Source organism: Mobula hypostoma, chromosome 9 (genome assembly GCF_963921235.1).
Source record: "Mobula hypostoma chromosome 9, sMobHyp1.1, whole genome shotgun sequence".
NCBI classification, from domain to species: domain Eukaryota; kingdom Metazoa; phylum Chordata; class Chondrichthyes; order Myliobatiformes; family Myliobatidae; genus Mobula; species Mobula hypostoma.
In genome coordinates this window covers 17,075,781-17,093,448 of record NC_086105.1, presented here as the reverse complement: position 1 = coordinate 17,093,448, position 17,668 = coordinate 17,075,781, and the positions used below count along the sequence as shown (strand labels likewise).

Sequence of the window (17,668 nt, the reverse complement as noted above, 5' to 3'; positions counted from 1 at the left end):
GGCCAACCCCTTACAAACAAGATCTGTATGAGGCAGCAGCTGTACCCGATCCGTCACCCCCACTATTGAAGTTAAATATCAGTGCTGTTAACTCGAATGGATCAAAAACAAGTTAATTGTTGATGTCTTCCGTTTTAGTTGATGATTAATAAGTACAATATTTCTTGGCGAAAGAAACCCCGTGTTGATCCAAAAAAATAAGTCCTTGGGCAACTTTTTTGTAAAAAAAATACATACTTGCAGATTCAAACTCCCGTGCATCTGATTATGCCGAGAACTGACGCTTATTTGTTTAGTTTGCAGAATAAAAGGGTGTTTTTCTTTCGTGTAAGTAACCCAGGATATTTGCATACTGTACTCAAAGATCCTTCCAAGAAAACAGATTATCTCCTCCGACGTTTCCTCTGTCGGCTGCGAGCAGTGGTTAAGAAAGGTAAGCGTTGGTTTCAGAGACTTTCTTCCCACGGTACCTGGACAACTCAGCTGGAATCGCTGCGTTCACGGTGGACACCGGGAAACTCCGTGTGCGGCTGGCTTTCCATTCCACCGGTACGCTGGAAACGATTCAGAACTGCGCCGAATGGACAGTGGCCCCAAGTTCTGCCTCGGGTACAAAACCTGTGTGTGCACTTGTGCACGTGATGAGACGGTGCGTGCCCGTTCATATACAAAGTCAAATTTCAATCCCCCCCCCCTATTAAAGGGTTATATTTTTTAAAAAGTCTTTAACATTGTTCAGGGTTTAATGGTCCTCCAAGAGGACCAGAACCTTGTCGTGGTTTGGAGGCTTGCGTGCCTCCTGGAGAGCTGTGTTGGTTGGAGTCCGGGCTTTGTGCTTTGACTCTTGGTCGGGTCACCCACGCCAAACAGGTCAAAGCGTAGAGGCCAGACTAAGAGTGGTCCACTGGTCATCCAGGTTTCATGGTTCAGCCCAGGGCTAACAACCCTGACTGCTAAAACTAAATTGTCACGGAAACAGCAATGAGGAATCCTTCTACATCTGAGTGCGATGCTATTCCTGAGTCTCTGCCCGCAACTTGCATGACTGACAGTGTCGAAAACGGCGCCACTGACACGATGAAGGAAGCCCTGAGCACTGCCAGAGATAGAGGACATTTATTGCTGCCCTAAACGCCAGCGGTGTAATGGGCAATAGAGAAAGAGAGAGATTAATAATGTTGTATTAATTGTGAGTGACATCAGAGTCAGGTTTATTGTCAGTCTTATACGACGCGATATTTGTTAATTTATGGCAGCAGAGCGAGGAAATATAAAATTACTACAAATTACTAAGTAAATAAATAGTGCAAAGCAAAGGTAGTGCTCATGGGTTCATGGGTCTTTCAGAGCTCTGACGGGGAGGGTCGGGGGAGCTGTTTCTGAATCATCGCGTGTGGATCTTCAGGCTCCTGTACCTCCTGCCTGATGGTAGTGACGAGAAGAATGCATACTCTGGATGGGCACATTCTTGAGACACTGCCACTTGAAGACGACTTTGTTGATCGAGAGGATCATGCCGAAGACGGGGCTGGGCTGGCGGTGTGTGTCCACGACTCGCTGCAGCCTCGAGCAATTCTCTGCATTTTGGCTTCTATATGTAAATATAGAAGGCACGTATCTATTGGGAGGTAAAATTAGAAAGAAGATCTGCACTTATATGAAGTCTCACCACCCTATCGGGATAGCGGGTATTTGCCAATTTAATAAAAGAGCTTTGAAATGTTGACCTTTAAAGTTCAATTTATTATGAAAGAACATATATGTCACCATATACAGCCCTGAAATTCATTTTCTTATGGGCCTACTCCATAAATCCATAAAAAGAATAACAACCATAATAGAATCAATGAAACACCACACCAACTTGGGCATTTAACCAGTGTGCAAGAGATGACAAACTGTACAAATACAAAAAGAAAGAAATAATAATAATAATAATAAATAAATAAGCAATAAATATTGAGAACATGAGATGAAGAGTCCTTGAAAGCAAATCCATGGGTTGTGGGAATATTTCAATAATGTGGCAAGCGAAGTTACCCCTTTTGTTCAAGAGCCTGATGGTTGTGGGGGTAACTTGGTGGTGTGAGTCCTGAGGCTACTGTACCTTCTTACATAGAAACATAGAAAATAGGTGCAGGAGTAGGCCATTCGGCCCTTTGAGCCTGCACTGCCATTCAGTACGATCATGGCTGATCATCCAACTCAGAACCCCGTACCAGCCTTCCCTCCATACCCTCTGATCCCTTTAGCCACAAGGGCCATATCTAACTCGCTCTTAAATATAGCCAATGAACTGGCCTCAACTGTTTCCTGTGGCAGAGAATTTCACAGTTTCACCACTCTCTGTGTGAAGAAGTTTTTCCTCATCTCGGTCCTAAAAGGCTTCCCCTTTATCCTCAAACTGTGACCCCTCGTTCTGGACTTCTCCAACATCGGGAACAATCTTCCTGCACCTAGCCTGTCCAATCCCTTTAGGATTTTATACGTTTCAATAAGATCCCCCCTCAATCTTCTAAATTCCAACGAGTATAAGCCTAGTTGATCCAGTCTTTCATCATATGAAAATCCTGCCATCCCAGGAATCAATCAATTCTTCCGACAGGAGCAGTGAGAAGAGAGCATGGTCTGGGTAGTTGGGGTTCCTTATGATGGATGCTGCTTTTCTGCGGCAATGTTTTGTGCAGATGTGCTCAATGTTGGGGACAGGTTTACCTGTGATGGACTGGGCCATATTCACTACTTTTTGTGGGATTTTCTGTTCAAGGGCACTGGTCTTTTCATACCAGGCTGTGATGCAACCAGTCAATATACTCTCCACTACACATCTATCAAAGTTTGTCAAACCTTGTTGCTTTGTACACTTACTTCACATGCCCAGTACAATGTTTTAATGATGGAATTTGCATTTTGAAGGTAGGCTGCATTATATTTTATCCCTTAGCTTGAAAATATCTGCATCTCATTCTGTTTATTACTTGTTAAGTTGTTTCGTTCACTGTCAATGCCATCATTTATTGTATATCCCCGATTGTCCCCAAATTGAAAAGGGCAATTAGGAATCAAACATATTTGCTTATCTGATTTTTCCATTAAGTTTACCACAGTGCTGCTGCACCCTCAATAACATTGGATGTGTGAATACTACTTGTATTCACACATCCTTTTTACCTTTCTGTTCTGGAGATTTGAATCAATTTACCGGAACACCAGTCTGGTGGTTAAAAGGCTCTACATATCATAAATCCTTTCTGGATAGGATTATCCGTTAGTCTTGCGAGAACATGGATCTGCACCTGGAAGACCAGCAGTTGCCCATGCTGCAAGTCTCCCCTCTCCACTACACCGATGTTGTCCAAGGGAAGGGCATTAGGACCCATACGGCTTGGCACCAGTGTCGTCGCAGAGCAATGTGTGATTAAGTGCCTTGTTCAAGGACACAACACGTTCCCTGGGCTGGGGTTCGAACTCACGACCTTCAGGTCGCTAGTCCAATGCCTTAACCACTTGGCCACGTGCCCACTTTCTGGATGAGTTTACTTAATTTCATTAGCACCACTGAAGCAATTTCTTGATTATGAGAAGGATCACTGTGACTCCCTGGTATAATGGAAATAATAGCAGGGCTAAATGATTTTTCCAGACATCTGTGGTATTACACAACTCTCAGGATACCTTCCCCTTATCATAATTTGTTGGGACATTTACACCAGGGTAACATGCACTTTAGCCCCACCATTTTACACTGAAGACCCAAAAGACTGCAGTTGCTGGAATTTGGAGCAAAAAAACAAGGTGGTGGAGGAAGTCAGCGGGTCAATCAGCATTTGTGAAGTGAAACGACCGGTCAATATTTCAGTTCTCTACAGAGATAATTACATGTTCGTAAGTGATATTTGATTTATCCTTAGCATATGCAAAAGCATAGATAGAAAAATAGTTTCTGAAATGGATTGCTATATTTGCTCATCCTGTCTGGTTGTTAAATAATTGGTCACTCTTGTACTGTGGCCAGCTGGTGGTGTAGTGGCATCAGCGCTGGACTTCAGAGTGAAGGCTCCCGAGTTCAAATCCAGCCGGCTTTCCCTTTCCCTTGCACGCTTTCCATCTGTGCTTGGTTGAGCATTGAACTAGCAACTCGACCTCGTAAAAATAAGAAAGCCTGCTAAAAAAAATGCCATCATGATGGCGTCCCGATGATTCCACTCGGAGTTAAGGGCTTCCTTCTTCTTCACTCTTGTACTGGGCATTGTGGCAGTTTCCCTCCTTCTCCTTCCACTGCCCTCATAGGTGCTTGCTTAAGAAATTTTTAAGTTGTCAGGATGAATTGGCTGCCTGATATATATGTACTGTATCTCTCTCTCCCTCTCTCTCCCTCCCTCCCTCTCTTCCTCTCTCTCTCTCTCTCTCTCTCTCTCTCTCTCTCTCTCTCTCTCTCTATATATATATATATATATATATATTAAAAAAACAGGGTCCAGCTGAAGGGTCTTGACCTGAAACATGGTCTGTCTGCTTCCCATCACTGATGCCACCTAACCTGCTGAATTCCTCCAGCGTCTCCTTTTTGTCTCACCATTTTCCACCCCCACTCACCCCTGCTTTCATCAGTATATTCTGGCCTTTGAAAAGTAATGTAAACTGTCAGAGTTGAGTCGCACTGTTCTGCTTGGCTGTAGGCAAAGTGAAAGAAGAAAGCTGAATTTACACTGAATCTCAGAATTTCATATTTTGTAATCAAGGATGTTTTTAACAATGTAATATCTATTCTAAACATAGGAAAATTGGCAGCAGACTTGTATACCATAAGACTATGTGGTAATCTCATTGAAATATGTAAAATCCTAAAGGAGGCCTACAAATATTTGTATGACCTTAAATGGTCACCTTTTGAATTCGCAGACCTTGCCCTCAAGTTTTGGACTCGCCCATGAGAGGAAATGTCTTTTCAACATTTACGTTATCTATCCCTAAGCATCCTATATGTTTCAATGAGATTGTAATATCAGGGCAGATCAGTCCTCTCCCACCCACAGATGTATACTGTTCAATATAATCTTTGAATGGTAGTTAAATTGACCATTAAATTAAAAAAAAATAGAATGTGAATATGGACATTTTAAAATAAAATGCAAATGACAAATTTCAACAAATGTATTAAAAGTAGAGTATTAGTCATGGGTGTGAAGCTGCTGAATTTAGTTTCAAGAGTCCAGTGAATAAATTCTCTAATCTGATGATAACACATCTAATACCAAAAGCGTTATGAACCATTGATTATGAGATTGGGTGTAACTGCTGTAATTTCAGAAACCAAAACAGCTCATGTTGATCACCTCAGTGGAATTTCACAACATGCTTATTTGTATCACACACAAAATGCTGGAGGAACTCAGCAGGCGAGACAGCACCTATGAAAAGGAGTAAACAGTTGGTGTTCTGGGCCAAGACCCTTCTTCAGGACTGAAAAGGAGAGGAGAGGTGCCAGAATAATAGCTATGGATATTGGAGTTTAATCAATAATATCATCATTTATTATCCGTCCCTAAATGGACTGACTGCAGTAACAAACTTGACCTTTCGTAACAGGACCAAAACCACCAGCAAAACAACACAGTGAAATTATCAAGTACTGTACTTATGGTATTTCCCTGGAACTTTATCAATCAAACCCTGACATGAAGCCACATTAAGAAAGAAAGGGGCAGGAGACCCATTATCTGAGCAAAGAATTGGGTCTTAATAAAATTATTTTGGAGTCATAGTGCCATACACTGCAGAAACAGGCCTTACCAATCATTGTAAACTCAACTATATTAACTCCATTTCTGGTCTGTAGCCATCTTTATAAATCTTAAAGGCAGAAAGAAAAGAAAAGAGGTTGTGAGTTTTAAGAATGGATTTGCAGACCTTCGTGTTTTGTCAATGGAAGGGTTAAATTATTAGAGGGTGATCAAAAAGCCAGTATCAGAGGAAAACAAGCGCTTGGATTTACAGATCCAGAGAAGATAAGCATGATGTAAATAAGTATGATGAGACTGTGTGGCAATTTGAGAACATGGATAAAAGTTTAAAACAGGTTTTGTTCGTAGGAGACAATGTGGATCAACTCAGCTGAAATTGAAATGCTGGAAGAATTCAGTGAGCCAGGCAGCATATGTGGAGTCAAAGGGATAGTCCTTGTTTCAGGTTGATCAGCAGTCCCTGTGATGTTAGAGAAAGGTGAGTTAAAGATGATCTTGGGTCAGAATATGACAGTGTGGTTGTTAACACACCAATCCAGTTTTAGACAGCTGACAGGGAGCTGTGTCAAGATGGTGCCTGGGGAATAAAGACGATTAGTTTATGGATCGAGATGGTTATGTCTAAGGAGAAAGAAATCCAATTAGAGAGATTCAAACAAAACACTTTTGGGAAAGATAGACAGAAATTAAGTATTTAAAGGGAACTTGGGGATTAGGCAATTATTTGCAAGTATAGGAAGGCAAGCGATGGTTGATATAGCAGATTTGATGGAGGGGAACTATCTGAGGAGAGAATAATATCTCAAATGAAGGCTGAAATAGATGACATTTACGTGTTCCTTTGACACTTAAGTGAAAAATTGATGTATGGAATGGATTGATGCTTTCAAGGACTTGCATCTATTCTCCTCAGTTGTAGAGCTGCGGATCCAGACAAGTGCTAGCGAGAAGTCACAGGAATATTGCTGCAGGCACTGAACAGATAATGTACAGTGCAGCCACAATAAACTACAATTTAGAATGATGAAGGTGGTGAGACCATGCTGACAGCATTGATGCTGTAGGGCTTCTTGAATATTGTAGCCACCATTGCCCAAGCGACAGGAATGGATAGTATCATACCTTGCTTTGTGCAGTTTTATCTACAAGAATATTTGGGAAGTAAGGAATATATGACCTCTGAGCTTAGTTTAAGAGTCATGTAGACTCTCTAAAGTCTCTGCAACACACATCAAATCTGCTGGTGAACGCAGCAGGCCAGGCAGCATCTCTAGGAAGAGGTGCAGTCAACGTTTCAGGCCGAGACCCTTCGTCAGGACTAACTGAACGAGAGTGAGTAAGAGATTTGAAAGTTGGAGGGGGAAGGGGAGATCCAAAATTATAGGAGAAGACAGGAGGGGGAGGGATGGAGCCAAGAGCTGGACAGGTGATTGGCAAAAGGGATATGAGAGGATCACGGGACAGGAGGCCCAGGGAGAAAGACAAGGGGGGGATGAACCCAGAGGATGGGCAAGGGGTATATTCAGAGGGACAGAGGGAGAAAAAGGAGAGTGAGAGAAAGAATGTGTGTATAAAAATAAGTAACAGATGGGGTATGAGGGGGAGGTGGGGCCTTAGCGGAAGTTAGAGAAGTCGATGTTCATGCCATCAGGTTGGAGGCTACCCAGACGGAATATAAGGTGTTGTTCCTCCAACCTGAGTGTGGCTTCATCATTACAGTAGAGGAGGCCGTGGACAGACATGTCAGAATGGGAATGGGATGTGGAATTAAAATGTGTGGCCACTGGGAGATCCTGCTTTCTCTGGCGGACAGAGCGTAGGTGTTCAGCAAAGCGGTCTCCCAGTCTGCGTCGGGTCTCGCCAATATATAAAAGGCCACATCGGGAGCACCGGACGCAGTATATCACCCCAGCCGACTCACAGGCGAAGTGTCGCCTCACCTGGAAGGACTGTTTGGGGCCCTGAATGGTGGTAAGGGAGGAAGTGTAAGGGCATGTGCACTTGTTCCCTTACACTTCCTCCCTTACCACCATTCGGGGCCCCAAACAGTCCTTCCAGGTGAGGCGACACTTCACCTGTGAGTCGGCTGGGGTGATATACTGCGTCCGGTGCTCCCGATGTGGCCTTTTATATATTGGCGAGACCCGACGCAGACTGGGAGACCGCTTTGCTGAACACCTACGCTCTGTCCGCCAGAGAAAGCAGGATCTCCCAGTGGCCACACATTTTAATTCCACATCCCATTCCCATTCTGACATGTCTGTCCACGGCCTCCTCTACTGTAATGATGAAGCCACACTCAAGTTGGAGGAACAACACCTTATATTCCGTCTGGGTAGCCTCCAACCTGATGGCATGAACATTGACTTCTCTAACTTCCGCTAATGACCCACCTCCCCCTCGTACCCCATCTGTTACTTATTTTTATACACACATTCCTTCTCTCACTCTCCTTTTTCTTCCTCTGTCCCTCTGAATATACCCCTTGCCCATCCTCTGGGTTCCCCCCCCCCGTCTTTCTCCCTGGGCCTCCTGTCCCATGATCCTCTCGTATCCCTTTTGCCAATCACCTGTCCAGCTCTTGGCTCCATCCCTCCCCCTCCTGTCTTCTCCTATCATTTTGGATCTCCCCCTCCCCCTCCAACTTTCAAATCTCTTACTCACGCTTCCTTCAGTTAGTCCTGACGAAGGGACTCGGCCTGAAACATCGACTGCACCTCTTCCTAGAGATGCTGCCTGGCCTGCTGCGTTAACCAGCAGCTTTGATGTGTGTTGCTTGAATTTCCAGCATCTGTAGAATTCCTGTTGTTTGTGTCTCTAAAGTCTCTGTCAACTTTGATATCTAGAATGTTGATGTCTTGCTGATGCTGACAAACAGTAATACTCATGCAGAAGTGGCGAACGACAGATGTAAGTAGGATGTGGGCAGATGGTCATTTGTGTTGTGCAAATATTGCTACTTATCAACCTGTGCAGGATGCACATGGACACGCATCGCATTGCTACTTGAAGAAATATGAAGGGTACTTGCAGCCATCAAAACTAAATGAGCACGGTGGGACCCAAACCAAGCATGGGTGCACAAATTTTAGTAACTAAGTTCTGCTTAATGGGACTATTGTTGATTCTCTAAGCCACTTTGCTAATGATATTACCTGAACAATAGCTGTTTCATGGAATTTCCATGAAATTTCCACATTGATGCGCAGGTGGCAGGTTGCAGTTATAAAAGTACAAAGAACATAATCAGAGCCAGGGTAGGCCACTCAATCCCTGAGACCTGTCCCGCCTTTCACCCCAGGCCTTATTTCCTTTCCTGCACCAATCTTTTCAAGCCCTTGATTATCCGATCATGCAAAGATATACAGTATTTATTTCTTCTTTAAATAATGCCAAATGATCTACCAATAGCAATGTAGCAATAGTTTGACTGACGACTTATCTACTTTTAAAGTATGGATCTTCCTCACTGCAGTCATGGTATTACTTGTATATACATTTTTGTTTTGTCCCTTGCATTCAACTATTTCTTGATGCCACAAGATAGGAATCAATTGGTTGAAGACTGGACCCTGTGATGGTTTGGATGGGGAAGACAGAGAAGGGTCATGGCTGAGAATTTTTGGCTGAAAATCATTGCAAGTGCTTTAGCTTTGTCATTTGGATTCTTATGTAAAGCTGCACTGTCACTGAGAGCATTGACCAAAGAAGCCTCTTGTTCATTGTTATTTATGATGGAAGGAAGACAGCAGAGCTTTAACTGATGCAGTAGGTATCAAATCCAGTGCAGAGGTGGACTTCCAATGGTGCTGCAAGAAGAGAGTACGTGACTGTAGCCCTTTCCCTACACTCTGCTCTCTTCTCCTTAAGCAGTCTTTCAGGACCAAAAATAACTGATTTACACTCAAGTGTAAATAGTGGGTTCTGAGTTTGCTATTGGGGTGAAGGTGGGGTTATGCAGACTGTTCCACAGATTGAACAGATGCATCGTTTGTATTCTATCACCTGTTCCGTCACTTATGCAGCCCTTCTGCAACACACACAAAGTTCTGGAGGAACTCAGCAAGCTAGGCCGATCTATGGAAAAGAGCAAACAGTTGATGTTTTGGTCCAAGACCCTTCACTGTATATAGGGTAAATGCAAACAGGTCTTCTCACTGTTTGGGTGGGACTACAACTAGAGATCATGGGTTATGCGTGAAAGGTGAAAAGGATAAGGGGAACATGACGGGAAATTACTTCAATCAGAAGGTCGTCAGAGTATGGATGCAACTGATGCATGCAAACTCCATTTCAACATTTAAGAGAAGCTTGGGCAAGTACATGGATGGTAGGGGTATAGAGGGCTATTGTCCCAGTGCAGTCGATGGGATCAGGCAGTTTAAATGATCCAGCACTGATTAGATGGGCCAAAGGGTCTGTTTCTGTGCTGTACTTTTCTATAACTCCATGACAAATCCTTCCAGTATTTTATAAAGAAAAAACCATGAAGTAGAAATAATAAGAACAATCAAGTTAACAACAACACACCAACTTTTTGTACTGTACCTCCAGTGTTGCTCTGAACTACCAAATCTTCATGTTTTACTGAATCGAAGAAAAGCATTACATCTGGTGTCCTGAGAGGACTGAGAGGCATGAGGTGCTACTGCATTGTCCTCTGTTGACTGTTTAGAGCACTGCATAGCCAGACCTGTGTTTAATCGATTCCACCAAATATGATGACAAGGTCAACTGATATGAAGGAGAGTGAATTCATTTTAAAGCAAGACTTAGAGGCAAATATTTCAAAGCCATGCTGATAGTTGCACACATAACTGAAGGCATTTGCCTAGAAGTCTAGGTTTATGCTCCGAAAGGTTTTTTTTTGTGGCATTGCAAAAGAATTGAGGATGACTTTTTAAATAATAAATAGATTTTATTGGATGGTTAAAGAGAAATTATATCATCTAATTGAGAACTCCAGACAAAATGTTCGGTTTCTATGGCTACAGTTAAATTCTATCAGGAAGGATGGCTGCTTTTAACATGGTCTATGACATCAGTCTCATAGATTGAATTGAGAGATAAGCGAAAGGAAATCCTTAATTACAATATACAGACGTAATAAATACAACAGTGGGGTTAGAAACCACTTTTATAAAACGTTTTGCACTGCAGCTATTTGTTAATTGCCAGAATGAAAGGAAGAGGCAAACCTAGCCATTTGACAGCTTTAACATTTGGTGCAGCTCAGGCTGACGTCCTGCCAGTTATCAAGGAGAGCGCCAGCAACTTACAGTGAGAAGTCCCCGTGCTACACAGGAAGTTGCTGCTCAGCTATGAGCTGGGCTTCCCATCAGAACAATGAGCCTGTGCTGGAAGGAATAGTCTGGTCCAAGGCTGAGTGAATGATGTGCTTTTAGATGGCTTGCTAGTCATAGCACCAAAAATATTTGAATTGAATTGAATTGCTTTATTACTTACATTCTTCCTATAGGTGAGGAGAAAAAGGATCTTTACATCTCCATCTAAATGTGCAATGGGCAACTTATAGTAATTTATAATAAAAATTATGTACAACAGGATAGTCAATATAACATAGAAATACAGTTGCATCAGCATGAATTAAACAGTCTGGTGGCCTGGTGGAAGAAGCTGTCCCGGAGCCTGTTGGTCCTGACTTTTATGCTGCGGTACCGTTTCCCGGATGGTAGCAGCTGGAAGTGTTTGTGGTTGGGGTGACTCGGGTCCCCAATGATCCTCCGGGCTCTTTTTAATCACCTGTCTTTGTAAATGTCCTGTACAGTGGGAAGTTCGCATCTACAGATGCGCTGGGCTGTCTGCACCAGTCTCTACAGAGTCCTGCGATTGAGGGAAGTACAGTTCCCATACCAAGCAGTGATGCAGCCAGTCAGGATGCTCTCAATTGTGTCCCTGTAAAAAGTTCTTAGGATCTGGGGGGCCCATACCAAACTTCTTCAACTGTCTGAGGTGGAAGAGGCACTGTTATGCCTTTTTCACCACACTTCTGGTACGTATAGACCATGTGAGATCCTCAGTGGTGATTATGCCAAGGAACTTAAAGCTGTTCACGCTCTCAACCCAGATCCATTGATGTCAATAGGGGCTAGCCTGTCTCCATTCCTCCTGTATTCCACAACCAGCTCATTTCTACCACAGATAACTGTGAATTGATGAGGAGAAGATCAATTAATCCTCTCCCTAGTGTTCATTCTGCCCATGCTACAGAATAACTGAGCTATATTTATACCATCCTCTGTTGTTCTATAGATGTGTAGTGGAGAGTATATTTGCTGGCTGCATCACAGCCTGGTATGAAAACACCAATGCATTGAATGGAATATCCTACAAAAGGTAGTGGATTTGGCCCAGTGTATCATGGGTAAAGCCCTCCCAACCATTGAGCACATCTACATGAGACCCTATCATAGGTAACAGCTTCCATCATCAGAGATCCCCACCAACCAGGTCATAGTCTCTTCTCACTGCTGCCATCAGGTAGAAGGTACAAGAGCTTCAGGACTCACACCATCAGATTCAAGAACAGTTACTACCCCTCAACCATCAGGCTCTTAAATAAAAGGGGATAACTACAGTCATTTACACCATTATTGAGGTGTTCTCACAAACAATGATCTCACTTTAAGGACTTTTTATCTCATTATCTCATGTTCTCATTATTTATTGCTGTTTATTTATATCTGCACTTGCAGTTGGTTGCCTTCTGCATTCTGGCTGACCTTTCATTGATCCTGTAATGGTTACTAATCTGTAGATTTGCTGAGCATACCCAGAAGAAAATGAATCTCAGCATTGTATATGGTGACATATATACATTTTTATAATAAAATTACTTCGAACTTTGAAGTTTGTTTTTCTGAAACCCTAGAAAATTGGCAGTAAAACATGCTATATTAAATAAATGTTTCTGACTGTGGTTTGAAATGTAAAGTTCTATAATATATATGAAGGTCTGTAGTACCAAATAGGAGATGCGGGAAATACGTAACATTTGAAAAGGCGACTGTAAGGGATAAGGTAAGTTATATTTTAATTGCAGCACTATTATCAGACCTATTGAAAGATGCACTTTATATGTAAATTGAATTATACATTCATTGATTTATTTTTAGAAACAGAGAAAAGCATTACCAAGCTATTTCCTTTCAGCAAAGAATATTTAAATAACCCTTGCAGTTGTGTTTAATCTTTGATGTGGGTAGACTGTGAATTGAAACACACTAGAGAGCTGAGCACACAGTTTTGAGAATGAAGAACAAAAAGATATAACATAGGAATAGAATTAGGCCATTTGGCCCATTGAGTCTGCGCTGCTATGGGGGAGTAACTGCAAGGACAGATGGCTTCTGTTATGAGGGTGGTCATGTAGTGACTGTGTGAAAAAAAGTAAAATGGTTAAAAAAAAGGTCTTAATGATGTTGAGTAAATTAATAAATTTACATTGAACTTTTGAACTTTGAACTTGGAATAGTTAGAAGTGTAATAGAGCGGATAATTTGGGGAGAAGGAAGAAATTATTAATAAAAATATTCTACTCTGCAAAGGAAGAACTGTTAGAAGTTTAAAACCAAGCTAATCCTTTCTTGTCAAGTACCCACGATAAGCTGTTTGAGAAGAAAGTTCATGTCACTAGCTGGAAATCTTCTGATATTTCAGTGATGACTTTGACAAATGTGGCAGAATTCTGAGGAAATAGATGGATACATGAATGGAAGAAATTCTGCAGAGGCTGGAAATCCAAAGCAACGCACTCAAAATGCTGGAGGAACTCATCAGGTGAGGCAGCATTCAGGGAAATGAACAAACAGGTGATGTTTCAGACTGAGTCCCTTGTATTGGCCTGAAACATTGACTGTTTGGTCATTCCTATGGATGCTACCTGACCTGTTGAATTCCTCCAGCATTTTGTGTGTTTGGAGATTGATGCGTGATTTATATTAGTTAACTTGTAGGAACATTGAGAATTTAGAGCATTAGAGCCTATTGAAACCATCATGTTTGTGCCAGTTATGGAAGTGTCTCCTAGTCTAATTCACTTTCACCACTAGGTCTGTAACAATACATATCAAGACTCTCTAAGTACACTTCCTCAACTCCCCTGTTCTTTTTACCAATGACTTTAAATCTATGTCCTTTCCCGATATTGATAAATCAGCTATTTACTCTACCCAGACCCCTCACATATAGTTTTAATATTTGTAATTTAAATTGTACATCCTGTCAAGTCTTCCCTTAGTCTTATTTCTTCCAAAGAAAGTAAATCTATCTTGCCCGTCCTTTCACTATGATAACATCTTTTAAACTCTCCAACGTATCCCTGCAAGTCCAGACGCTTCTTCCCTGCAATGTGGTGAGGAGAGGCGTGCAAGGTGCGGCTTAAGAAAGGTTTGCATTTCTAATTCTTGCATTAATATAGGCGAGTGTTCCACATACATTTCAACCACCTTATTATCCTATCCCACAGCCCTCAAGGATACATGAACTCATTATCTTCTCGAGTCAAATGATCGAGAATATTTTTTTTTAGATTTCCGCCTGGGGGCTCTCTAGACTGGACGAGATCGATCTGGCCATATTAAGCAATTCTAACATATCAAGAGTCATGATATTTCTTTGGCTAAAATGAAACTAGGGTGTGATGTCATAAGAGACAAGATGGAGAGCTACCATTATTGAAAGAGTAATAAAAATAATTAGATACAATTCCTGAATGATCATGATTCACCTTAAAACGCTGACCTGACTTTATTAGAACACTGCGAATTTGCACAATCGTCAAAGCCCAACCGACAAATACCTGCTAGAAAGCGGAAATTTATCGAATAAACTCCACACGTCATCAGATCATTGAGGGAAATTTCAGTACTACCTTTGATAGATATATAAACATTGCACACCGGCAGTCTGTTCAGAAAAGCAGATAGCGGGCTAGCTCAACACATCTTTTTCACGTTTGGTTATCAGCCTTATCTCAATCTTGATTAAGGTGCAGCGAAGTTAAGATAGTTTTGACTTGCAAGTGAGCTAGATCTGTCAGATAGCTTGTTTTCAGAATGTACTCCCTCGCGTCTGTAGCTGTGTTGGTACTTGGTTGCTTTGCAGTCCTGGGGAGCAGCGCCCCGAGTCTGAAATCCAGGAGATCGAGTGCGGTTTGTCACGTAGAAGAACATTTACTACGACAAATGAGACATAAGTTTCATGCCCTGTCTAAAGATGTAAGTAAAGGAATTTGCCTTACATTCTGCATTCAAATTAATGTTGTTTCAAGCTTTTTAACAACATCTCTAATCCATATCCATCATTTCACAGGCTCAAAAGCACGACGAGGATACGGAGACGAGACTAGTGGGAAAGGACCTATTTCGAGGACTGGAGGTATGACACTGTATTGGTGCGATGCTCTTTAATCTCACCGAACACACGTGATCAATTCACAGTAGCGTTTCTTTTTGGAGAATACCTGTAAGATCTATGGTTTGCTTTGCAGAAATCTGGTAGTTGCTACGTTCTCAAAGAGGTGATTGACTTCTATCTTGGAACCGTTCTCCAGTCTGACCATTTGCACGCCAAATATTCGCATCTAAGCGACGTTAAAGAGTTTCTCGCCGTTCTCATGAAACGGCACATGTCTGACTGCGTAAGTGTTTCCTATTCTGATTGAACCAATTCAAGATAACGTAGACTTGATACCGCCTGCATTTCAAACGAGTAATTAAGTACACAGTGTTATGACTCTGCTGGTGGGCAGACAGCTCAAATTCGGGCTCAGTAGTAGAAGGGAGAGGAACTATACGAAAGTACTGCTGACTGGAACAGGCGCTGAAACGAGTTCTTGTGATTGAATTGGTTGTGTTCTTTTCAGGATACTGAAGATAAAACGAAAGCCAACAAAAACATCGAACGACTGAAACAGAAAGTGGAGAAGGTAATTTACTAAGAATTCATGCACATTGTGCAGATCAGATTCCAGACATAAAACTGTTGTGCTCGTAGTGAGGTACTCGGGAATCACCTGTACAAATTCGATTATGTTTCAACAATGTGATACAATCAAGAGTGAGAAAAAGAATTGATCTCAGTAGAGTTCAGCATTCGGTATTCATGTGACTTTCTGTAACCATCTTTTCGGCGCTATGTTTCGTGTAGAGGATTTCCTAGTTTTCCTGCACTGAATTAATTCAACTGATGTTAATTTCTTACTCTGGTTCGTTTATTCCAGCTCGGCAAAGCGAGTGAGGCCAAGGTTGTCGGGGAGCTGTTCATCCTCCTGCAGGAGATAACGAGCCGCTGTTCAACACCAGGATGGAAACCCGGACACCAGGGGAAATCACCGATTGATAACTGAGGAAAGCAAACCAAGACGCAAGGAAGAAGTACCAGTTTCCCCCAAAAACGTTTTTTTTTAACTTAACAAGGAAATATTTATTTCTGATGTATTTATTGTGTATAATGTTATACACATCATTGTAATTACTTACAGTAAGTTTTGCGTAGCAATCAACATTGCATTGCTAATGGTCACTTGTAACTTTTTATTTTTAATCACATTCGGTAGGACATCGAAGATCGATTTTTTTATTAAATTAATGCATATTTTGAAGTTAAACAAGCCATGTGTTTTTTTTTTGCGTGAGCTTCATGACAAGAGTGTTTTCTCTACAGATAATTCTCTAAATTGAAATCTAATCTAGAGTCTAATGGCTGAGGGTAAGAACGCCTTCATATAGAGCTCTTTGGAGAAGGCAGTTGTCTTAATCTATTACTAAAAGTGTTCCTCTGTTCAGCCGTGGTGGTATGCAGAATGTGAAGGATATTGTCCAGAATTGCCAGGATTTCATAGAGTCCTTTGTTCTACCACAGCCTCCAGTGTGTCCAGTTTGACTCCTACAACAGAGCCTTCTTTGCTAATCAGTTTATTGAACCTGTTGGCATCACCAGTGTTGATGCCACCACCCCAGCACACCACTGCACAGAACACTGAGCTGGCAACAATAAATTGGTAGAACTTGTGAAGGAGAGGGCTGTAAACTTCAAAGGATCGTAGTCTCCTCAGGAAGTAAAGGTGTCTCTGGCCCTTGTACACAGCCTCTGTGTTAATGCTCCACTCAGGTGCACCCCCAGGTTCTCATAGATCCTCACCACATCCATGTCCTCACCGTCAGTAGTAACAGGAGCAATGCAGGATTTGTCTCCCTAAAGCCAATCACCATCTCCTTTCGCTCAGTGGTGTTGACCTGCAGATGATTCAGCTTGCACTTTTTGACAAAGTCCTCCACTAGGGCCGTATATTCATCCTCCAGTCTTCCCTTTACACAGCCAGAGAATTCCTGCAGATGACATGACTCAGTGTTGTATCTGAAGTCCAAGGTATACAGTGTAAACAGGAAGGAAGTCAACACAGCCTCCTGTGAGGCCCCAGTGCTGCTTATAGCCATGCCTGTCACACAGTTCCGAAGCCTCATACAGCCTGTGGTCTGCCAGTCAGGTAGTCCATTATCCAGGACACAATGGAAGTGTCAACCTGTATTGAATGGAGCTTCCCCCCCACTCCCCCCAGCAATTAGGGCTGTATAGTATTGAAATCAAAAACCATGTTCCTCACAGTGCTATCCAGAAGGGAGTAGGCTTGTTCAGTAGGTAGGTGATAGCATAATCGACGCCAATGTGCTCCTTATAGGCAAACTGCGGGGGATCGAGGGCTGATGTGACCAGGGCTTGGAGGTGAGCCAGGGCCAATCTCTCTGGGGTCTTCACGATGTGTGAGGTTCGGGCCACTGGACACTAGTCATTCAATACTTTCAGTTGGCCCTTCTTGGGTACTGGGACCACACACGATGCTTTCCACACAGTCGGGACCCTTTCCAGGCTGAGACTCAGATTGAAAACGTGCTGGAGAACTC

At 42.3% G+C, this 17,668-nt stretch overlaps 1 protein-coding gene across 1 annotated transcript; it reads left to right on the top strand.

Moving 5' to 3' along the window:
* Positions 1–345: 345 nt before the first annotated feature.
* LOC134352323 (interleukin-22-like) lies at positions 346–16,331 on the top strand. The gene is made up of 6 exons (XM_063059623.1): positions 346–433; positions 14,871–14,983; positions 15,078–15,143; positions 15,256–15,405; positions 15,631–15,693; positions 15,988–16,331. The coding sequence occupies exons 2-6, from the start codon at positions 14,951–14,953 to the stop codon at positions 16,111–16,113; spliced, it is 438 nt and encodes a 145-aa protein (XP_062915693.1). The 5' UTR covers positions 346–433; positions 14,871–14,950; the 3' UTR covers positions 16,114–16,331.
* The last annotated feature ends 1,337 nt before the right edge of the window (positions 16,332–17,668 follow it).